This window comes from Molothrus aeneus, chromosome 29, assembly GCF_037042795.1.
Source record: "Molothrus aeneus isolate 106 chromosome 29, BPBGC_Maene_1.0, whole genome shotgun sequence".
Lineage (NCBI taxonomy): Eukaryota > Metazoa > Chordata > Aves > Passeriformes > Icteridae > Molothrus > Molothrus aeneus.
In genome coordinates, this window is record NC_089674.1 from 3,147,616 (window position 1) to 3,171,898 (window position 24,283).

General features: G+C 49.1%; 1 protein-coding gene across 2 annotated transcripts; it reads left to right on the plus strand.

Moving 5' to 3' along the window:
* Positions 1–14,042: 14,042 nt before the first annotated feature.
* On the plus strand, positions 14,043–22,298 carry DUSP26 (dual specificity phosphatase 26). 2 transcript variants are annotated; one of them, XM_066567450.1, is made up of 4 exons: positions 14,043–14,279; positions 19,591–19,866; positions 20,701–20,909; positions 21,752–22,298. In XM_066567450.1, exons 2-4 carry the CDS (start codon positions 19,688–19,690, stop codon positions 21,949–21,951), a joined length of 588 nt encoding a protein of 195 aa, XP_066423547.1. In that variant the 5' UTR covers positions 14,043–14,279; positions 19,591–19,687; the 3' UTR covers positions 21,952–22,298. The 2 variants fall into 2 exon arrangements, with proteins under 2 accessions (XP_066423547.1, XP_066423548.1); XM_066567451.1 differs by having other exon boundaries at positions 19,594–19,866.
* The last annotated feature ends 1,985 nt before the right edge of the window (positions 22,299–24,283 follow it).

Genomic DNA, 24,283 nt, shown 5'->3' on the forward strand with positions numbered 1-24,283 from the left:
GGAACATCCTGACCCCAAGAAATACCTGGAATTCCACAGGGATGCACAAACAACCTTGGCAAAACGGCGTGAGCAAAGGCAAAAGGGGATGGGGGGGGGGAAAAACCCCAAATTGCAGCGCTTCAGAGCGTCTGATGCTATTTTGCCTTGTGCTGTTTGTTTTCTGCACAGTGCCAGCAGTTTCTGTCAGCTCTGCTGCACGCTGCCAAGTCTATTATTCGGCCTGATTCCTGCTCTCAATATTTTTAGCAGCAGCGGATCTTTAATCACGGGGAAATTGTTTTGGAGGGTGGTTATTTTATTTTCCGCGCGCCCAGAAGCAGAGCTGAAGGTCCTGTCCGAAGGCTCCGTGATGATCCTGCAGCCAGAGAGGACAAAGGGAGAGTGTTACAGATGGATAATGAGATGATTGGCTCTCACAATTAAAAGATAACTATTGTGTGAATATCAAGAAAAGCTTTAGTGATGTACAGTTATGTTGTTGTGGTTTAGATGTCCCTGTTCTCCCCATAGTTCCCTTTCCCCCCTGTACTGTGACCATCAGAGAGCCTGGGCTGTCTAGGACAGGTACAAACTGTGGGATTTTCAGGGTTCCCCAGACAGAGGGGGGAATGAGAATCTGACTCCATGTTCCCAGAAGGCTGATTTATTATTTTATGATCTATATTATATTAAAGAACGCTGTACCAAACTATGCTAAAGAATAGAGAAAGGATACAGGCAGAAGGGTAAAAGATAATAATGAAAAACTTGTGACTCTCTCCAGAGCCCTGACACAGCTGATGGTGATTGGTCATTAAGTTAAAACAATTCACAGAAACCAATGAAACAATCACCTGTGGGTAAACAATGTCCAAACCACATTCCAAAGCAGCAAAACACAGGAGAAGCAAATCAGATCATTATTGTTCTCATTTTTCTCTGAGGCTTCTCAGCTTCCCAGGAGAGAAATCCTGGGCAAAGGGATTTTTCCAGAAAATGTGATGGTGACAAAAAGAAGGTGTGCACATGTGTCCCTTACCTGGGGCAGCTGGGAATGGAAAAGCTTGGGAGTGCTCAGGGGGTGTGGCAGGCAACACCTGAGCTCCAATCCAGTTACACGAAAGCAATCTGTCACTGCCAGATTTTCTGAATCCAGCTGATCCTGTCAGAACCAGAGGGGGAAATGCTGTTCCAAATTATTTCCCACTGTTTTCCTGCATGAAGAGTTTGCTAAGCAAGGTCTGAGGGGTGTGTGTAGAATAAGGGGAATTCCTGGCTCTCCCTGCCAGGAATGCAGCTGGGAATAATGGGAATTCCTGGCTCTCACCACCAGGAATGCAAGGTTTAAGAACTGCAGCTAAGTGAGACGTTGACCTTGAATTTGTTCCCCCTGTGAGGTGAATCTGGCCCAGAAAATGCCGATTTTGGAGCACAAAGCTCCCCTGTCTCAGGATCTCTGCTGCTCACAGGGCCCCTGAGATGTGTTCAAGTCTCTTTTCCCAGCCCAGCAGTCAAAGAAGGAGTCAGAGCTCTTCAGTTCTCGGTCTCAAGGTTGTTTATTTTATCTTGTCTATAAAAATCTTTCTCCTGACCTGCCAAGGTCCATTCAGCAGGACAGAGGCACACTGACACCCTCAGTTATCTTTTTATACTAAAAGCTACGTGTACAATATTTACAATTCCTTCCCAATACCTATCACCTGTGTTAGACAGTGAGCTTCTACTCTAAACCAATCCAAAAGTGCCACCATCGCAGCAGAAGATGGAGGCCAAAAGGAAGAAGAAGAACAAGAAGAAGAAGGACAAGAAGAAGGAGAAGGAGAAGGAGAAGACACGCCCAGATTCCTCCATCTTGCCCCCTGAACTCTCATTCTAAAAACCCCAAAAAATCTCTTTTTCACCCCGTGACAAACTAATTATTATTCTATTTAGACTTTTGTGGCTTGCAGATCCTCATATAAGGTTGGTAATTGTTTCCATGGGTCATAATCAAAGGCACAGGGGTCTTGGGCTCTGTGCCAGGGTCTCTGAGCCCCCTGGCAGGGGTTTGAGCAATCCAGGACAGACAGGGATGTCCTGAATTCTGACACCCGTGAATTCGGTGAATTTTGCTGCTGTGTTGATGCGTGTGTGTGATAAACGCCTTTAACAATGGAGCTCCGGGATCAGAGGCTTCAGAGGAGCTCAGAAAATCTCCAATGATTATCTGCTTTAATTCGGGAATGCGAAATTGAACTTTGCAGGAGCGCAGCTGCTCTGCCAGCCCATCTGCAGGGCTCCCATTGATCATTACGGATGTGAAGGCAGCACCTGTTGGAATTCAAACCAGGCATTTTTCACATCCAACCCACAGCCAGGCCCGGCTGCAGAGCCAAAGCCCAGCAAAAAAGGAGATTTTTCTGCAGTGACCACCCACAGGCAGGTCCAGTCTGGTGGGAACCAAGTTTTTCATTCCTGCTCACTTTTTATTTGCTCTCAAAAACCCCCATTTTCTCCAGATGGATTGAAAACTGCTTTAGCGTGGCAGAGGGCAGGGAGAAGATGGGATTTTGGGAAGGAATTCCTCCCTGTGAGAGTGGTGGGGTGGAATTCCCAGGGAATCCGTGGCTGCTCCATCCCTGGGCAGTGTCCAGGCCAGGCTGGAGCAGCCTGGGATGGCGGGAGGTGTCCCATGGGATGGGGTTTAGGGCAGATCCACGTCCTGGAAGTGCCCCCTGCTCTCCCTGAGCCCCCGGCAGTGGATCCAGCCTCTCCTGGGTAATTAAAGCAATAATTATCCCCTGTCCAGAACATTTCCCTTACTTATATATAGCCCATGGAAGTATTAAAGTTGATTAAACACAGATGCTGCTGGTGGAGAGCTGCTCCAGCCCCAGATGGAGCGAGGAAGGGGGAGCAAAGGGAGGAGACAATTAATGGAATATTCTGCAAATGCAGGAGAAAGGGCGGCTGAGAAAAAGCTGATCCTGCCAGAACCAGAGGGGAAATTTATTGCAAATTATTTCCCAGTGTCTTCCTGCACGGGGTGTTTGCTAAGCAAGGTCTGAGGGGTGTGTGTAGGTATTTTTATATAAATAAATATAAATATATATATATATATATTATATAATATATAAGTAAATTATACAATCTAATATATAATATATTATAGAAAATTATATATTATAAATTTATATTATATATTATATATTATCTATTATATATAAATATTATAAATAAATTATATAATATAATATATAAATAAGTATATCTTTTTATCTTTTATATATTTTATATAATATAAATAATTATATTATATTATATTATATTATATTATATTATATTATATTAACTAATCTAATATATATACGTATATTATATAATTATATATTTAAATTATATTTAAATTATGGATTTAATTATAATTATATATTTGTAATCTATATTAATTATATATTAATATTATATTATATAAGTATAATATTGTAATAGTATATATAATATATTTACTAATATAATCTAATATATATTATGTTATATATAATATAATATAATATAATATAATATAATATAATATAATATAATATAATATAATATAATATAATATAATATAATATAATATAATATAATATAATATAATATAAATCCCACATTCTGTGCACAACCATCAGCACAAAGCTGTGGCAGTTGGGGCCTGAAGGAGGAGGAAACTTTGCAGGAGAGGAAGAAACTCAGCCCCCACGGCTCTCAAAGACTTTCATTTAACCAGCGTGAAAACGAAGCCAAAGCAAAGCAATTTCCTGCTTCTCCAAAGCGCCCAAGGTCCCCACAAATAAGGACCTGATGGATCCTGAAAGCATCAGAGGCGAAAGGGACAGAAATCACCTTTTCTTTCAGCGGGTAATTGGCTGCACTCTGGCCGTGGAGGAGCTGTGCCTTTTCTAATTTAGGGCGCTCGCAGCCTGGAATGCTTTGAAATGCTGCTTTTTGGAAATGTTGCTTTTCGGAAATGGCACTTTTTGGAAACGTGGCTTTTTTTTTGGAAATGTCTGTAATATGTGATGTAAAGTAATTCATGCTTGTGTGGAAAATGTATAAAATAAAAATTGTAAAATAAATTATACAGGTAACGGAAACAGAAACGAGCCTCAGAGCACGGACAGCCCAGAGACAGATTGGCACGGAGAAGCTGCGAAACTCCTGATGGCAGCAGGAAAGAATGCCTGGTTAACAGGCAAAAAGGACGTGGTGGTGCAGGGATGGGCTTCTCCAGGAATTATTCCTTTAATTACCTGGGAACACCCAAGGACAATCAGCATTGATAAGCGTCACCAATCAAGATAGCCAAAGTCGTCAAGAGCATGCATCTGAATACACGACTTTCACAGACACATTTTATGGAAAATCCCTTCCTTAGGATTTTTTCTCCTCAGAAGCTGAGAGGCCTCAGGAACAAAATGTAACCGATGGTTATCTGCTGCTGTGGAATGCCACAGGTGCATCTGGGATTGGGCTCATGTGGTTGTTTCTAATTAATGGCCAATCACAGCCCAGCTGGCTCAGACTCTGATCAGTCACAAGATTTTATTATCATTCCATTCCTTCCTTTCCTTTCAAGCCTTCTGATGGAATCCTTTCTTCTATTCTGTTACTATAGTTTTAATATAATATATATATCATAAAATAATAAATCAGCCTTCTGAAACATGGAGTCATATCCTCGTCCTTTCACTCATCCTGGCAGCCCTGTGAACACGGTCACACAGCTTCCCCTGACGTGATCAGCAGCTGCCACCACCCCAGAAACAGCCATTGTCCAGCCCTGTACAGTGAAAGGAACTTCATACACATGCAGGGTGACAAAAGAAATCGGGGCACCTCTGCCCCAGGCAGAACAAACTGCATAAAACAGCCCGGCCAGAGATGGCATTCGTGAACAGAGGGAGATTCGATGCAGTAGAGGTCGGATCTGGGTTCACCCAGCGCCAGCCCCAGGCTCAACACTGTCTCTTTGGCCGTGCTTTTGAGGACCACATCTTCAGTCTTGAAAATAAAACCTTTCGCTATCATTATTAATTTGTCTTTTTTTGTCGATCCTTTATAACATGGCGCTTTTTGGGAGTGGCGCTTTTTGGAAATGGCGCTTTTTGGGAATGGCGCTTTTTTCTCGCCGTCCATTCGTTCCCCAGCCCGGCAGAAGCGCTGAGGTGGGATTTTGTATTTTCCATGCTCTGGCAGCAGGGTGAGGGCCAGGAATGCAGCCGGGAATAACGGGAATTCCCAACTCTCTCTGCCAGGAATTCCTTCTCCATGAGGATTTCCTTCTGCAGGACTTGCCCTTGCCAGGAAAAACCTGGAGGAGTTTTCTCCAAAGATGCTGAAATGCAACGTGAAATTCAGAATCACAGAATTCCAGCCTGGGTGGGGCTGGAAGGACCTTAAATCCGTGGATGGGGAACAGCAGGATCCATGGATCCTTGAGGATCTTGGGGAACAGCAGCATCCAGGAGGGAAAGGGAAAGGGAAAGGAAAGGAAAGGAAAGGAAAGGAAAGGAAAGGAAAGGAAAGGAAAGGAAAGGAAAGGAAAGGAAAGGAAAGGAAAGGAAAGGAAAGGAAAGGAAAGGAAAGGAAAGGAAAGGAAAAGGAAAGGAAAAAGGAAAGGAAAAAGGAAAGGAAAGGAAAAAGGAAAGGAGTCCTTCTGCTTTAGCTGAAGGCAGAACAGGAACAGACTGCTCTCCCCTTCCCTAAACAAACCCATCTGCAACAATTCCAATTTGAATCCAAATAATCTCTGGGCTTTGGGATCCGGCAGCAAACCAGCTCAGGGTCCGTAATCCCAGCGCCTGATGTTTGGGGGTGTTGGGATTTGGAGCTAATTAATTCAGCCACCTGTAATTTCTGCTCAGATGTGCTGCCTGCCTTTTCCTTGGATGTATTGTATGCTTTGGAAGGCTGCAGACAGAGCTGGCCTGAATCCCAATCCCTCCGTGCAGCTTTTTTTCCCCCCAAAATCTTTCCCTTATTTTCATTTATTCAAGTTTTTCCTTGTTCCTTCTCCTTTTCTCCCTCCTCCCTCCTGCTGCTCTCTCCCTCTTCTGGGTCCTTGCTCAGATAAAAAGCCCAGAAACAACAAAAACAAATCTGACACTCAGTGAGTGGTTGGGCCTTTCCTGGATGGAATGGCCTTTTCCCCTCAGGGCTGGCCTCAGGATGATGCTCCCAGCGCTGTCCCCGTGTCCCTGCCTGGTTTTATCTCAGCACAAAAGCTCCAGTGCTCCCGTCAGGAGCAAGGCTCCAGGTGATAAATATTGCAGGATTTAGAGAGCCCAGGAGCCCTGTCCTGATTTCTGTCCCTTGGCAGGGAAAGGATGGGAGAAGAATGAAAAGATAATTAATTTGGGGTTTGGAGAAATTAACTGGAAAAGGTTAATCCGTTCTTTTTAGGACTGAGGGGAAAACTTGGCCTGAGCTGCACGGGCTGGAAGGTTCTGGGGGCTGAGATGTGGCCACAGCACTTCCTGCTCCTCATTCCCTGTGGCAATAAACCCTCCCTTTCTGCTCCTCATTCCCTGTGGCAATAAAAATGGGATTTCCCACAGCTGTGGAGCCTGGAGCTGCCCTTCCCCAGAGCTGTGGGCATCCCTGGGGGCAGGAGAACCCAAATCTGAGGGTTTTCCATGAAATCCATCATTTCCCTGGTCTCTGTGCCATGATGAGCTCCCAGAGCTGTCCGTGGCCATCCCTGGGGTCAGGAGAATCCAAATCTGCAGATATTCCATGTAATCCATCATTTCCCTGTTCCCAGCCCTGGGGTCAGGAGAACCCAATCCCACAGATTTTCCATGAAATCCATCATTTCCCTGGTCTCTGTGCCATGATGAGCTCCCAGAGCTGTCTGTGACTATCCCTGGGGTCAGGAGAATCCAAATCTGCAGGTTTTCCATTAAATCCATCGTTTCCCTGTTCCCATCCCTGGTTTCAGGAGAACCCAATCCTGTGGATACTCCATGAACCCAAATCTGAGTATTTTCCATTAAATCCATAATTTCCCTCGTCTGTGTGCCATGAGGAGCTGCCAGACCAGTCCATGGCCATCCCTGGGGTCAGGAGAACCCAAATCTGCAGGTTTTCCATGAAATCCATCATTTCCCTGTTCCCATCCCTGGGGCAGGAGAACCCAATCCCGTGGACATTCCATCAACCTAAATCTGTGGATTTTCCATGAAATACATAATTTCCCTGGTCTCTGTGCCATGATGAGCTCTGTTCCCATCCCTGGGGTCAGGAGGACCCAAATCTGTGGGTTTTCCATGAAATCTATTGTTTCCCTGTTCCAAACCCTGGTTTCAGGAGAACTCAATCTCACAGATATTCCATGAAATCCATCATTCCCCTGTTCCCATCCTTGGGGTCAGGAGAACCCAAATCTGAGGATTTTCCATGAAATCCATCATTTCCCTGTTCTGTGTGCTGTGATGAATTCCCAGACCAGTCCATGGCCATCCCTGGGGTCAGGAGAACCCAAATCTGAGGGTTTTCCATGAAATCCATCATTCCCTGTTCTGTGTGCCATGGTGAGCTCCCAGAGCTGTCCGTGGCCATCCCTGGGGTCAGGAGAACCTGAGGGTTTTCCATGAAATCCATCATTCCCTGTTCCCACCCCTGGGCCAGGAGCTGCTCCAAGGAGTTCAGGGCACATCCCAGGAGCTTTGGGAGCTCTGCCGTGCACAGGCTCTGTCTGGAGCAGCTCGTTCAGGAGGCTGCACTTAATTAAAGCTGCCAAACGGAGCAATTAGCCAGGGCTGGGAACTTCCTGCAGCCCCAGCTGAGTGGAACAGCAGCTTCCCAACCTCCCCATTTGTCTGGTTGTGGATCCACAGCCATCAACTCCAATAATCCTCCAGACTTTGATGGGTTTATTTGGAAAGCACCCAGATTGACAATGGAATCATTTCACTTTTAATTTCATTTATTTTGCCTCCCCTTCCATCTCTGTGGGAGAGGGGGGTCATGCTCTGGTCTCAGAGGATGCAGGGTGGGCACCAAGGCTGGAAAAAGGGCAGGGGGATGATTTGTGGCATTTTTCAAGTGAGTTCCAGCTAAGGGAAAACACAGAGCAGAGTTAGGGGCTGGGAACAGCAGCTGAGCTACGGAGCCTTTGAAGGCTGAAAATTGATATTTTTCCAAAAAGTAAAAATTTTCCTGTCAGCTCTCACTGCAGGCAGGGCCAGGGGGGGCGTTTTGCTGCAGTCACAGCTCAAATCAGGACTAGGAGCTGGCAGGGTGGCCCTGTCTGTGTCCCTGACCCTGGCCAGGCTGGCACCAGGCTGTCCCTGCTCTGTGTCCTTGGCCAGGGTGGCACCAGGCTGTCCTTGCTCTCTGTCCCTGGCCAGGCTGGCACCAGGCTGTCCCTGCTCTGTGTCCCTGGCCAGGGAAGGCTGATTTTGTGATCAGAATCCGAATTTATTGAGGGCAACCAATGTTTCTATACTGTTTTAGGAACAGTAGTTTTTAGTAATGTTTACTCCAAATGTTAGGTTAAAATCACACACACAAACTTATGCATGTTCCAACATCTTTTGCTGGCAGAGTTCAATGAGATTTTCCTTTTCTGGTGAACCTGTCTGATTGAATCTGCTTTTAATCCTCAAATTTTGCTCTTGCCAAGGCATCCTGTTATCAAATCTCTTAGGCTAACCAGGTCCCAAGTCCATCATCTGTCTCGTGTCCCAATATCCCAATATCTCAACAATTATGGATTTTTTTGGCACATAGGAACTCCCTCAGCGATATTTCCTGGGATGTCAGTGGCTTCTCAGTGAAATATCTGACACCTCCCCTGCTGTAAATCCACGAGGTGTGGTGTTGTTGGGAAGGTCCCCAGGACGAGGTGAGAGATGAGAATTGACTCCAAGCTCTCAGAAGGCTGATTTATTATATTATTATGTAAGGTATGTTATATTGTATTATGTTATGTTACTATATTATATTATATTATATTATATTATATTATATTATATTATATTATATTATATTATATTATATTATGATATACTAAAGCTATACTAAAGAAAGAGAAAGGAGACATCAGAAGGCTTGACAAGAATGAAAAATAAAAATCTGTGACTGACCAGAGTGTTTCAGATTGCAAGGCAAGGTGTATTCTATTACCATCTGCATGGCAGCTGTCTCCTGTTCATGGGCAGTTTTCCTTATCTCTTCCACAGCCACTCCTCCCTCTGGGGAGACATCTGCTGATAAGAGGCCATTGAATGTCCCTGCATGGCTGATAAGAACTGCAGCATCCCATTGGGAGATGTGAGCCCAGAGGGAGGAGCCAAGCATTCCTACCTGGATATAATCTGGAGATTCTGGATCACCAGCCAAGCATTCCTACCTGGATATAATCTGGAGATTCTGGAACACCAGCACGGCTTCTCCACTGGATTCCCAGAGGAGCAGCAGCTGCCTCTCCTTCCCCTGGATCTTCAGAGGCAGAATCCACCCTTCTCTGCAGGATCCCTGCTCCAGCAGAACCAGCCCTGGCACTGCAGGAGGGCTGAGCCACAATTCCAATGGTTCTGCTGCCCACACCCTGACCCACAGGGTGTCAGGCTGGGTTCTGACTCTGGCACTGTTGGTTTAGTTCACTGCATTGTTTATTTTATCCTTTTATTTTCTTCCCTATTAAAGAACTGTTATTCCTGCTCCCATAATTTTTGCCTGAGCCCCTTAATTTCAAATTTGTAGCAATTCAGAGGAAGGAGGGGGTTTGCATTCTCCATTTCAGGGGAGGCTCCTGCCTTCCTTAGCAGACTCCTGGCTTTCCAAACCAAGACACAGAGTAGTCCTGACACAGCTGGACTGGGATTGGTCATTAAATTAAAACTATTCACATGCTGGGTGAAAAATTCTCCAAATCACATTCCAAAGCAGCAAAACAGGGAGAAGCTGAAGCTTCCCAGCTTCCCAGGAGACAAAATCCTGGCAAAGGGATTTTTTATAAAATATCATGGAAACAGCGTGGTGGCACGGGGGGAGCTGCTCTGATTTACACCAGCCTTTTTTCATTATTATGGCCCAAAATTAATCCCCATGGGGGAAACGGAGGAGTTTGGAATGCTGGCATGGTTTTCTCAGAGTGTTTATCCAGGCCAGACAACTTCCAGAAACTCGGGGAGAGGAAAACATTGGGCTGAGGCGAGAATGAGTAATTGAGGCTGGGGATGGGAAGGTGTAATTACAATTAGCTGCACAAGAGCGTTAATCACGGCAATAATTACACGTCAGCGCTTTCCAAAAGGAAGGAGAACGGTGATGAAGTGCCCAAGCGGGTGACAAAACCCAGCAGGGGAGTGGCAGGAGGGGAACAGAGGCGAAATCCTGGATATTCCCCGTTGCTTCCAAGGAGAGCAGAGGGTGGGTCAGGCCTGAGCTCTGTCTGGGTGGGTGCACGTGCTGGTGTTCACAGGGGTCTGAGGATGAGGGCAGAGACGAGGATCTGACTCCATGTTTCAGAAGGCTGATTTATTATTTTATTATTTATATTACATTAAAACTATACTAAAAGAATAGAAGAAAGGATTTCATCAGAAGGCTGGCTAAGAATAGAATAGGAAAGAATGATAACAAAGGCTTGTGGCTCGGACTCTCTGTCCGAGCCAGCTGGGCTGTGATTGGCCATTAATTAGAAACATCCAACACGGACCAATCCCAGATGTACCTGTTGCACTCCACAGCAGCAGATAACCATTGGTTACATTTTGTTCCTGAGGCCTCTCAGCTTCTCAGGAGGAACAATCCTAAGGAAAGGAATTTTCATAAAGGATGTCTGCGACAGGTGCAGCCGACTTTACCAGCAGGAAATCAGGATTTGGGCTCCCAGCACTGGATTTCCCAGCTTTGTTAGGCTGGGCTGCCTCTGCTTGTGGCAGGGTTAAGCTCAGACCTGCAGCCACCTCCCCTTCCAGGACTCTGCAGCCACATGAAGATTTTTTTTGTCCCACAAAGGAGGCAGACCCAGGTTTAGGGGACATTTGTGCAGCACAAGGCTCAGTTCAGGGGCTGCTCACTGAGGGTTTGCCTTTGGTGCCTTTTGCTTTTGAAGGAATTTTAATTCCAGCTGGGGCTGTGAGCAGCCCCCAGAGCAGGGCCCTGGGCCAGGGATGGGACCCAGCCCAAGCTGTGACCTGGAGTGACCCCAGAGTGACCTCTGAGTAACTCCTGAGTGACCTCTGAGTAACTCAAGAGTGATCCCTGAGTAACCCCAAAGTTACCCATGAGCTATCCCTGAGTTATCCCCAAGTTACCCCTGAGTTACCTGTGAGTTATTCCCAAGTTACTCCCAAGTTATCCCTGAGTTATCCCCGAGTTACCCCTGAGTTACCCCTGAGTTACCCCGAGTTACCCCCGAGTAACCCCTGATTTACCCCAGAGTTATCCCCGAGTTATCCCCAAGTTACCAGAGTTACCCCAGAGTAACCCCAGAGTTACCCCAGAGTTTTCCCTGAGTTACCCGTGAGTTATCCCTGAGTACCCCCTGAGTTACTGGTGAGTTACCCCAGAGTAGCCACTGAGTTACCCCCGGCTCTCTCAGGTCCCCGGGCAGGCAGTTCCAGTTCCTGTAATTTATCTTGCATGAAATGAGCAGTGTGAGCGGCCTGGAGAAGCCAAGCCATTAATTCAGGGTCGCTCCTGGACTCTGCAGAGCCGCAATTCCATTCTGCAGACCTGCTGCTGTAAAAGTGATGGGATTTTAATGCCCTTTTTTTATTATTATTTTATTTTATTTTTATTTTGTCCTGATGCAGTCACAGCCCCGATGCCCCTGAAAGCAGCTTCACCTCAGCAGTCACCTGTGAACAATTGAATAAGTTTGTAAATCCTGTAAATCCTCATCTTTAAACTCATTAAAGTGTGCCCAGCCTCTCCAGGAGCCATTTGACAAAGTCTCCCGAGCAGCAAAGTCGTGTTTATTGTGATTATTATTACTATTATTATTATTTTTCTCTGCAATATAAACACCATTACGTTTTAATTATCTGCTTGAAGAGGAGATTTTAGAGTGAATCCTGCAGGAACCTGGCTGGAATAACAATGGGAATGTCCCTGGAGGGGAGGAGAGGGAGGCACGGGGACGGGACAGGGTGAAGGTCGGGGCCATGAATCCCAGGGAAGTGGGGCTGGGAGCTGAGGGATCCCCTCTCCAGGAGGGATTTTCCAGCTTTACCCACAGTTAGGGGCAGGAAGGGGCTGGCAGAGGTTGTTTGGGTGGTTGTGGTGAAGGATGAGGAAGGTGATTTATGTATGACCAGAGCAGCCTCCAGTGGCTGCATCCATGAACTTTTCCAGCTGTGCTCCCATCCCATCCCATGGATCCCATCACTATCCCATGGATCCCATCCCATGGATCCCATCCCATGGATCCCATCCCATCCCATGGATCCCATCCTATCGATCCCATCCCATCCCATCCCATCGATCCCATCCCATCGATCCCATCCTATCAATCCCATCCCATCCCACTGATGCAATCCCATCCCATCCCATTGATCCCATCCCATGAATCCCATCCCATCCCATCCCACTGATCCCATCCCATCCCATCCCATCCCATGGATCCCATCCCACTGATCCCATCCCATCGATCCCATCCCATCCCACTGATCCCATCCCATCCCATCCCACTGATCCCATCCCATGGATCCCATCCCATCCCATCCCATCGATCCCATCCCATCCCATCCCACTGATCCTATCCCATCCCATGGATCCCATCCCATCCCATCCCGAGTGAGGGACTCTCAGGACTCAGCCTGCAGCAGTTTCCATTTCTCCTGGGTTTGTTTTTCCCACCACATTCCCACTTCCTGATCCGAGTCAAACTTTTTGTGGGGAATTCAGCACTTCCAAGGGAAAGGGAGCAAATTCAGCCTGGAAAATGTTTAACTGAAACATTGCAGCACTTGTGAAATCAATGGTGCCATTTAGAAGCTGTCAAAACACAAAAAACCTCTGCTTCAATCATTTCCTCTTTTTGTTTTAATTTTTCTTTATTTCTTTAAATTTTTCTTTATTTCTTTAAATTTTTCTTTATTTTTTTAAATTTTTTCTTCTTTTTTAAATTTTTCTTTCTTTTTTTTAATTTTTCTTTTTTAATTTTTCTTTCTTTTTTTTTTTAATTTTAATTTTTCTTTCTTGTTTTAATTTTTAATTTTTTAAAATTATTTTTTACTTTCCCCCTTCTAGAAAAATAAATATTCCCTGCCCTTGACAGGAATTTGTAAATTGTTTTAATTTGGAAGAGAACCACAGGACTATGGAAGGAGGTGATGTTTAAGGTCCTGCCCAAGCCAAGCCATTCCGTGCTTTGCCATTCCCACATAAATCCAGGGTTTATTTTCTTTGCACAAGGAGAAAAAAAAAATCACTGAGGCCTGGATGTACAAAAAGGGAGGGGGGGGATGAGGTCAGATGGGAAAAAAATATCAAAAAAATCACATGGGAAGGAAAAGTACAAAAAATACAAAAAAACCCCCAAAAATACAAAAAACATTGCCTGGAAAGGAAAAATACAAAAACAAATACAAAAAAACACTGCCTGGGAAGGAAAAACACAAAAAAATTAACTAAAAAATATCCCCAAAAAAAAATCACCTCGGAAGGAAAAATACAAAAAATACCAAATAATAATAAAAAAAATGCCTTGGAGGAAAAATTCAAAAATACAAAAAACAAAAAAAATCCAAAAAAAAATCCATTGCCTGAGGAGGAAAAATACAAAAAAAAAAACTTAAAAATATCCAAAAAAAAATCACCTTGGAAGGAAAAATAAGAATTAAAAAAATACAAAAAAAATTGCCTGGGAAGGAAAAATACAAAATATAATTTAAAAAATACCAAAAAATAATCGCCTTGGAAAGAAAAATACAAAAAAAAACCCCTAAAAAATACAAAAAAAAAAAAAAACCTAAAAAAATACAAAAAAAAAAAAAAAAAAAAAAAAAAAAAAAAAAACCACCAAACCCCATCCCCATTTCCTCCAGCCGTGGCTTCGGCGGGGTGCGGGGGAGGCTCCGCGGAGGATTTGGGGACATCGCCGCCGTCGCTGCTGCGCGGGGCCGCGGGCGCTCCGCGGTGTCCGCGCGTCCCCCCCGCGCCCAGCCCGGCTCGACCCGCGCTGCCTCCGGCCATGTCATGGCTTAAAATAGCAGCTCCTCCATCCGCCTCCGTCCCTCCCTCCCGCGGCAGCCAGACATGGCCGACCGGAGCTGATCCCGCTGCTCCCGCTCCTGCCGCGGCTCCCGGCGCTCGCCCAGGTACGCTCGGGGGGCCCGAACGCTCCCCGCGCCTCCCGGGGGGGGCCCCGAGGCGCGGAGCCTCCGCTCGGCTCCCTGAGGGAGGGTCCTGCGTCCTGCGGGAGCGTTCCTGCATCCTGAACCCTCCCTGCACCCCTCGGGATCATCCCTGCACCCCTCGGGATCGTTCCTGCATCCTGGACCCTCCCTGCACCCCATGGGATCATCTCTGCACCCCTCGGGATCGTTCCTGCATCCTGAACCCTCCCTGCACCCCTCGGGATCGTTCCTGCATCCTGAACCCTCCCTGCACCCCTCGGGATCGTTCCTGAATCCTGAACCCCCCTGCACCCCATGGGATCATCCCTGCACCCCACGCGATCCTTTCTGCACCCCACAGAATGATTCCTGCACCCCTCAGGATCATTCCTGCACCCCACGGGATCGTTCCTGAATCCTGAACCCCCCTGCACCACACGGGATCCTTCCTGCACCCCTCGGGATCATTCCTGAATCCTGAACCCTCCTTGCACCCCACAGAATGATTCCTGCACCACTCGGGATCATTCCTGCGTCCTGCACCTCTCCCTGCACCCCACAGAATTATTCCTGCACCCCATGAGATCATTCCTGCACCCCACGGGATCATTCCTGCGTCCTGCACCTCTCCCTGCACCCCACAGGACCATCCCCCCCCATCCCAGGGCTCCGTGCCCCATCCCAGGGCTCCATCCCCCCCATCCCAGGGCTCCATCCCCCCCATCCCAGGGCTCCATCCCCCCCCATCCCAGGGCTCCGTGTCCCCTCCCCGCCGGGCACAGGGGCCGGGGGGCAGCGGGCGATCCCCGGCTCTGCCCCCAGCCAGGGGCCAGCCCTGCCCGGGCGGTGCCCGGAGCCTCTCCCGACCCTGGGGGTCTGCAGGGGGCTCCGGGCGCGGCAGGCAGCCCGGCCTGGCTGGGCATGGCTGATTTTCCATGGCTGTTTTTCCATGGCTGTTTTTCCATGGCTGTTTTTCCAGCCAGCTGTGGCCATTGTTGCGGCTGGAATCCCGTCGCTCCAGCCCCTCCCCATGCTCCAGCCGCTGATTCCGGGGCTGGGGACGCGCTGCCACCAAGGTCACACAAGGTTCCCCGAGCTCGGCCCTGCCCGGAGCCTGTCCCAGCCCGGATTCCCAGCCTGGGTCAGAGCAGGAGGAACCGGCCCTGGGGTGACACCTGGGCAGGGCTGGCACATCCCGGGTACAGGGAAGGGACATGGGGACGTCCCTGGGCTCCCTCCGAGCTCCCCCCTGCCCTTGGCGCATTTCCCTCCGCGTTGCCGAGACACGGCTGGAGAGTCTGGGGGCTCCTTCCTCCTCCTCGGCTGGCTGGAGCCCCGGGAATGTCACAGAGGAGGGACCGAGGGGGGACCGGGAATGTCACACAGGAGGGACCAGGAATGTCACAGAAAAGGGACCGAGGGGGGACTGGGAATGTCACGGAGAAGGGACCGGGAATGTCACAGAGAAGGAACTGGGAATGTCACGGAGAAGGGACTGGGAATGTCACAGAGAATGGACCGAGGAGAGACCGGGAATGTCACGGAGAAGGGACTGGGAATGTCACAGAGAAGGGACCGGGAATGTCACGGAGAAGGGACCGGGAATGTCACGGAGAAGGGACTGGGAATGTCACAGAGAAGGGACTGGGAATGTCACGGAGAAGGGACCGGGAATGTCACGGAGAAGGGATTGGGAATGTCACAGAGAAGGGACCGAGGAGAGACCGGGAATATCATGGAGAAGGGACTGGGAATGTCACACAGGAGGGACCGGCAATGTCACAGCGAAGGGACCGAGGAGGGACCGGGAATGTCACAGAGAAGGGACCGGGGAGGTCCCAGGAATGTCACAGAGAAGGGACCGAGGTCTCGTCGCCTCCCCCAGCCCAGCCGGGCAGCGCTGCGAGGCGAGGCTCCGCTGCAGGGCACCTCCGGGCATCAGCAGCGATGTGAGAAGGAGAATTTCTCATTTCTCCTCCTGAGGGAGGGGCGGCAGCGCAGGGAACACAAAAACGCCGCTCTGACCACACCTGGCTGCGGGCACTGCCCGGGCAGGGTCCTTGCAGATGTGTGACAGCAGCGGATGATGCAGAGCCGTGCCCTGCAGGAGCTGCTGGCTGAAAGCAGCTTGGTCATGCCTGCAGTTAACCCTTCCCAGCCCGGAGCAGCCCCGGCTGCTCCCGAGCAGCTGCGGGGCCGTGCCCGTGGAAGGTTGATTGTCACAGACATCTTCTATGGAAAATCCTTTCCTTAGGATTTTTCCTCCTGAGAAGCTGAGAGGCCTCAGGAACAAAATGTACTCAATGGTTATCTGCTGCTGTGGAATGCAACAGGTGCATCTGGGATTGGGCTCATGTGGTTGTTTCTAATTAATGGCCAATCACAGCCCAGCTGGCTCAGACAGAGAGTCTGAGTCACAAACCTTTGTTATCATCTGTGACGATGCCCACAGGGGTCTTAGGACGAGGGAAGAGACGAGGATCTGACTCCATGTTTCAGAAGGCTGATTTATTATTTTATGGTATATATATCATTAAAACTATACTAAAAGAATAGAAGAAAAGGTTCTCATCAGAAGCCTAGCTAAGAATAGAATAGAAAAGAATGATAACAAAGGTTTGTGGCTCGGACTCTCTGTCCGAGTCAGCTGGGCTGTGATTGGCCATTAATTAGAAACAACCACATGAGCCCAATCCCAAATGCACCTGTTGCATTCCACAGCAGCAGATAACCATTGTTTGCATTTTGTTCCTGAGGCCTCTCAGCTTCTCAGGAGGAAAAATCCTAAGGAAAGGATTTTTCATAAAAAGATGTCTGCGACAATCATTCTTTCTTTTCCTGTTCTTAGCCAGCCTTCTGCTGAAATACTTTCTTCTATTCTTTTAGTCTAGTTTTAATATAATATAAATCATAAAATAATAAATCAAGCCTTCTGAAACATGGAGTCAGATCCTCATCCCTTCCCTCAGTGAACACGGTCACAAGTTAATGCTGCCCCGCCTGCCCCGCAGGGTTTTGTGTCCCGGCCAGGCTGCCTGGTGCCATGAGGAATCCCCCACCTGCTCGGGGCTTTTCCTGGTGCCGTGCCCAGCCCTGGCCACCTTTCCTCGCCTCCCAGCGCGGGTTGGCAGCGCCAGCCCCAAGCTGGCACCGTCCCCTGGCAGCAGAGCCACGGGAGGGGCTCCTGGGCAGGGCAGCTCCTGCCAAGGTGGCCTCAGCCCAAACCACGGTGTCACCGTAGGACACAAAACAACACGAGCACACAGCGCTGCTCTCAAGGTGAAGAAAAGGGGAAGTTTATTTCCTGACTCCAACATTTATAGTTTTTCCAAAAGTGACAGTGGATTGGAGGGTGACAGTGCCACCTCTCCAACGACACTGGACAATCCATCAAATTTCTCCTCCTCCACGAAATAATGCAAGACAGCGAGTTATTTACAGAAAGCGTGTGAGAAAGTTTGCTACAAGAACGTAAACATCAGAAGGCTCAGAAAATCTTAAAAGATCAGGGCGACACCGCGGGGCTGGAGCAACGCTGGGCCTGTGGAGGCTCTGGCAGCTGGAAGCTCTCCCCAGCTCTGGCAGCTGGAATTCTCCCCAGCCCCAAACTGGAAGCTCTCCCCAGCCCTGGAAGCTGGAAATTCTCCCCAGCCCTGGAAGTTGGAACTTCTCCCCAGCCCTGGAAGCTGGAAGTTCTCCCCAACTCTGGAAGCTGGAAGTTCTCCCCAGCCCTGGAAGCTGGAACTTCTCCCCAGCCCTGAACTGGAAATTCTCCCCAGCCCTGGAAGCTGGAAGCTCTCCCTGGCTCTGGCAGCTGGAAATTCTCCCCAGCCCTGAACTGGAAGTTCTCCCCAGCCCTGGAAGCTGGAAATTCTCCCCAGCCCTGAACTGGAAATTCTCCCCCCTGAACTGGAAGTTCTCCCTGGCCCTGGCAGCTGGAAGTTCTTCCCAGCCCTGGCAGCTGGAAGTTCTCCCCAGCACTTTTCCTTCTTGGAAGTGTGAGAAGTGCTACTCGTTTTCCAAAGATTTAAAAAGGTTTGTTAAAACCTTATCAAAAAATACAGCAGAAGACTGGAGAGAGAAAATATTACAGCGCTGGGAGGAGAGGATTTTTCCCACCATGTGCTCACCATGTCCACACAGAGGAGGTTTTGCCTTTTAACCCTTTATCCCCTTCTTCTTGCAATCCAGGTCTAATTTTCAAAGTTCTGTTTGCTTTTGCCAAGGCATCCTGGTATCCAATCTCTGATGTTATCCAGGTCCAAACTCCATCATCTGTCTCGTGTCCCCCAACATTCCAACACCTTCCCAGCTCCCTCAGCCCCTCCTGGTGCTCCAGCCCCATTCCCAGTGTGGTGGTGAGCAGGGGTCCCAGGATGAGGGAAGGGACGAGAATCTTGACTCCATGTTTCAGAAGGCTGATTTATTATTTTATGATATATATTATATTAAAATTATATATTAAAACTATAGTAAAAGAATAGAAGAAAGGATTTCATCAGAAGGCTTGAAAGGAAAGAAGGAAGAATGGAATGATAATAAAATCTTGTGACTGACCAGACAGTCCGAGACAGCTGGACTGTGATTGGCCACCAATGAGAAACAACCACATGAGACCAATCAGAGATCCACCTGTTGCATTCTACAGCAACAGATAATCATTATTCATAATTATTATTAATAATGATCCATAATTATTAATAATAATTATTACCAATTTATTATAATTAATAGTTATTTATTACTATTTATTTATTAATTATATATAATATAAAATAATATAGTACTATACAATTTAAAATAATATTAATAGTTATTAATTCTTAATACTTGTTATTATAATAAATTATTTTAATTGTTATTTATTAATACTAATATTTATTTATTAATTATATATAGTCTAGAAATAATATAATAATATCTATAATATAAAAATGTATTAGTAGATATAATTTATTTTTATATAATAATATAATATATTTATATATTATATATATAAATATATAATATATACATATATAATATATAAATTTATATAAATATATATAATATATATTATATATATTTATATATTTAAAAAGTAATAATTATTACTACTTTCATATTATATATATTATTATATTATTTTTCTATTATATTATTATAATATATTAGAAAAATAATATAATAATATATATAATATGAAAGTGATAATAATTATTATTAATAGTTGATAGTTATTAATAATTGTTAATAATTGTTAATTAATTAATTATTATTAATAATTACTGTTAATTGCTCCTCGGCTCCCCAGCAGGACCGTGGGTGGCGGCAGCAGCAGCAGTGACCCCCAGGCTCCCGTGCGGCCTCCCCGTGCCCTCAGGCATGCCTGGTGGGGCTGGGCAGCGCCCATGGCTTTCCTGTCCAGGCTCTACAGGAGCAGCAGCCGCTCCCCGAGCCGCGCCCCGCGGGACGAGCGCGGCACCCACCCCATCCTCAGCGTCTTCGAGCTGGAGCGGCTGCTCTACACCGGCAAAACCGCCTGCAACCACGCCGACGAGGTGTGGCCTGGCCTCTACCTGGGAGACCAGTGAGTGTGGCCAGCGACGGGGCTGGGGGATAATGGCAGGGAGGAATGAACCGTGAGGGGGACTCAAAACCGCCAGGTTTTTATATCCAGGTCTCTCAGCCAGGAACATTTATCCAGAGCAGCCTTTCCAATGTGCTAGGACAGTTCTAGTGCTCTGAGGTGTCCCTGCAGAGATTTTAGATGGGACAAAGGAGGAAGGAGGTGGCAGGGAGAGTGTCCACAGAGCCATGGCTGTGAGATCGCCACAAAACCCAATAATCTCAAAAATGTACCAGGTTTTTACATCCAGGTCTCTCAGCCAGGAGCATTTATCCAGAGCAACTTTTCCACCATGCTGGGACAGTTTTAGTGTTCTGAGCTGTCCCTCCCTGCTGTGCCTGCAGAGATTTTAGATGGGACAAAGGAGGAAGGAGCTGGCAGAGAGAGTGTCCACAGAGCCATGGCTGTGAGATCGCCACAAAACCCAATAATCTCAAAAATGTACCAGGTTTTTACATCCAGGTCTCTCAGCCAGGAACATTTATCCAGAGCAGCCTTCCACCATTCTGGGACACTTTTAGTGCCCTGAGGTGTCCCCTGCCTGCTGTGGCTGTTGTCCTTGCAGAGATTTAGCTGGGACAAAGGAGGAAGGAGCTGGCAGAGCTGAGCAGGGAGGTTGTCCACAGAGCCAGGGCTGTGAGATCACCGTAAACCCAAAAACCTTAAAAATCCGCCAGGTTTTTACATCCAGCTCCCTCAGCCAAAAACATTTATCCAGAACAGCAGAACAGCCTTTCCAGTGCTCTGGGACACTTTTTACTGCTCTGAGCCGTCCCCTGCCTGCTGTCCCTGCAGAGACATCGCGTCCAACCGGCGGGAGCTGCTGCAGCTGCGCATCACCCACGTGCTGAACGCCTCCCACTGCCGCTGGCGCGGCGGCGCCGACTACTACGAGGGCACGGGCATCCGCTACCTGGGCATCGAGGCCCACGACTCGCCCTCCTTCGACATGAGCCCCTACTTCTACCCCGCCGCCGACTTCATCCACCAGGCCCTCAACGAAGGTTCCCCGAAGGGAAGCGGGAGGAGAGGGAGAAGGGATGGAGGGAGCAGCGAGGGGGTGGTGGTCTGGTGGTGGTTGTTGTTGAGGGTCATGGGAAACAAAGGGGTTTTGAGGTTGAGGTGGTGTCTCCTCTTGGGGTCACCCGAATAGTGTGTCCTCATGGGATGATCTTGGTGGTGTCCCCTTGGATGAGATAAACCTGACAGTGTTTCCTCATGGGATCGCCTCAGTGGTGTCCCTGTCATGAGTTAATCCAAATGGTGTCCCCTGGATGGGATCACCTCAATGGTGTCTCCCCATGGGATAACCCAAATGGTGTCTCCCCATGGGATAACCCAAATGGTGTTTCCTTGTGGGATCACCCCAATGGTGTCCCCTGGATGGGATCACCTTGATGGTGTCTCCTCGTGGGATAATCCCAATGGTGTCCCCTGGATGGGATAACCCTAACGGTGTCTCCTCATGGGATCATCTTGATGGTGTCCCCAGGATGGGATTACCTCAATGGTGTCCCCTCCTGGGCTGAAAATGTGGGATTCTTGGGCTGAAAATGTGGGATTTTTTGGGCTGAAAATGTGTGATTCTTGGGCTGAAAATATGGATTTTTGGGCTGAAAATTTGCAATACTTGGGCTAAAAGTGTGGAATTTTTGTACTGAAAACGTGGGATTCTTGGGCTAAAAATGTGGGATTTTTGGCCTGAAAATGTGGGATTTTTGGGCTCCAAATGTAGGATTTTTGGGCCTGAAAATGTGGGATTTTGGGGCTGAAAATGTGGGATTTTGGGGCTGAAAATGTGGGATGTTCCCGGCCGTGCCGTGACGGGGCCGCCGTGTCCCCCCAGGGAGGATCCTCGTGCACTGTGCCGTCGGGGTCAGCAGGTCGGCCACCCTGGTCCTCGCCTACCTCATGATCCGCCACCACATGCCCCTGGTCGAAGCCATAAAGACGGTCAAGGACCACCGCGGGATCATCCCCAACCGCGGCTTCCTGCGCCAGCTGGTGGCCCTGGACAACGCCCTGCGGCTCCAGAGGAGCTCCTGAGGGGCTGCCACTGTGTGAGCTCTGCCCGTGCCTCCCCCACAGCCCCCTGCAGCTCGAGGGGTCCCCCATGGTCCAGCCCAGACCCTCCACCTGCACTCCTGGCCATGGTTTCCCTCCCAGCCCCACCTCACCGGCTGCTCCATCCCCGTGGCCTCCAGGGAGCCTCCAAGGCTTTGTTGTCCCCCCTGGCGTTTGTGTCCCCGGCTGCCAGGACAGCTCCGTGTGTCGCCTGCCGTGCGTGCCGTGTGTTTGTGGTGATGTCAGGGCTCAGGCCGGCTCCTGTCGCGGTGTTTGGGTGTTCTCCGTGCCTCGTGCCACCCTGTGACAATAAAGGCAGAGCTAAGGAACGGCCTGGACACGTCTGGTGGGGCTGGGGACAGCTCAGGGTGGTATCGGGCATGGGAATGGGGGACAGAGCGTCATCCAGGGTTGAGATGGACCCGAGTACCCCCAAACTCAGCCCAGGGATCAAACCTGGGATCCCACTCGGTGCCCAAACCTGAGATCCCACCCAAACCTGAGATCCCACCCAAACTTGAGATCCTGCTCAAGCCTAAGATCCCACCCAAACCTGAGATCCCACCCAAACCTGAGATCCCACCCAAACCTGAGATCCTGCTCAGTGCCCAAACGTGAGATCCTGCTCAAGCCTAAGATCCCGCCCAAATCTGAGATCCTGCTCAGTGCCCAAACCTGAGATCGTGCTCAAGCCTAAGATCCTGCCCAAATCTGAGATCCCGCCCAAACCTGAGCCCCTGCTCAGGGCCTGTCCTGGGGTTGTCCCCTCTTTTTCCCAGCAGTGGGGACAAAGGGGGGCTCCCGGTGGGAGGCAGAGCCAGGCTGGCAGTGCCAGTGTCCCCCAGCCTGTCTGGCTGGGGATGGAGCTGGGATGGACCGGGATAACCCTCGGGACATGGAATGGATGGAGATGGAGCTGGGGTGACCCGGGATAACCCTCGGGACACGGGACAGGCTGGGGATGCGCTGTCCCGGGATGCGTGGGCTCGGATCCCGAGGGAATCCCCGTCCCCGCGGGTGCTCTGGGGACCGGGCTGAGCTCCCGGCTGGAAATTCCCGGGATTTCCCGATCCGTGGCGTTTCACACCCGCCCTCAGCCGCCGTCTCACCTCCCACGGCAGAGCTGCGCCGTCTGCCTGGAGGATTTTGGGCTGCAGGAGGAGCTGGGGGTGCTGCCGTGCCAGCACGGCGGGAGCGGCCAATTCCCGCCGGGAATCTGCATTCCTGAATTCCTGCCCACAGGAATTGCGGGAATTCCCGGCGGGAATCGGCATTCCCACATTCCTGCCCGCAGATGCCGGGAATTCCTGGTGGGAATCGGCATTCCTGAATTTCTGCCCGCAGGAATTGCGGGAATTACCAGTGGGAATCGGCATTCCCAAATTCCTGCCCACAGATGCTGGGAATTCCCGGGAGGAATCAGCATTCCTGAATTCCTGCCCACGGGTACCTGCAATTCCTGGTGGGAATCACTATTCCTGCAATCCTGCCCGCAGGAATTGCAGGAATTCCCAGCGGGAATCAGAATTCCCGCAATTCTTGCCCACAGCTGCCTGCAATTCCCAGTGGGAATTGGCATTCCCACGTTCCTGCCCGCAGGTGGCTTCAATTCCCGGTGGGAATCGGCATTCCCGAATTTCTGCCTGCAGGAATTGCGGGAATTCCCAGTGGGAATCGGCATTCCCGCAATTCCCGGTGGCATTTCTGCCTGCAGGTGCCGGGAATTCCCGGTGGAATCGGCATTCCTGAATTTCTGCCCGCAGGAATTGCGGGAATACCCGGTGGGAACCGGCATCCTTGCAATTCCCAGTGGAAATCAGCATTCCCGCAATTCCCAGCACCATTCCCGCGTTCCTGCCCGCAGGTGCTGGGAATTCCCAGTGGAAATCAGCATTCCCCAATTCCCAGCGCCATTCCCAAATTCCTGCCCGCAGGTGCTGGGAATTCCCAGTGGAAATCAGCATTCCCCAATTCCCAGCGCCATTCCCGTGTTCTGCCCGCAGGTGCTGGGAATTCCCAGTGGAAATCAGCATTCCCCAATTCCCAGCGCCATTCCCGCGTTCCTGCCCGCAGGTGCTGGGAATTCCTGCTGGGAATCAGCATTCTCCAATTCCCAGGGCCATTCCCACGTTCCTGCCCACAGGAATTGCGGGAATTCCCAGCGGGAGATTCGCTGCCTGTGCCCCGTGTGCATCAAACGCCTCAAACCGCCCCGCGCCGGCCTCAGGACCCTCCTGGGGCAGCTGGAGGAGGCAGCCCCACGGCCGGATCGCACCTGTGGGATCCACAGGGATCCACCGGGATCCACAGGAAT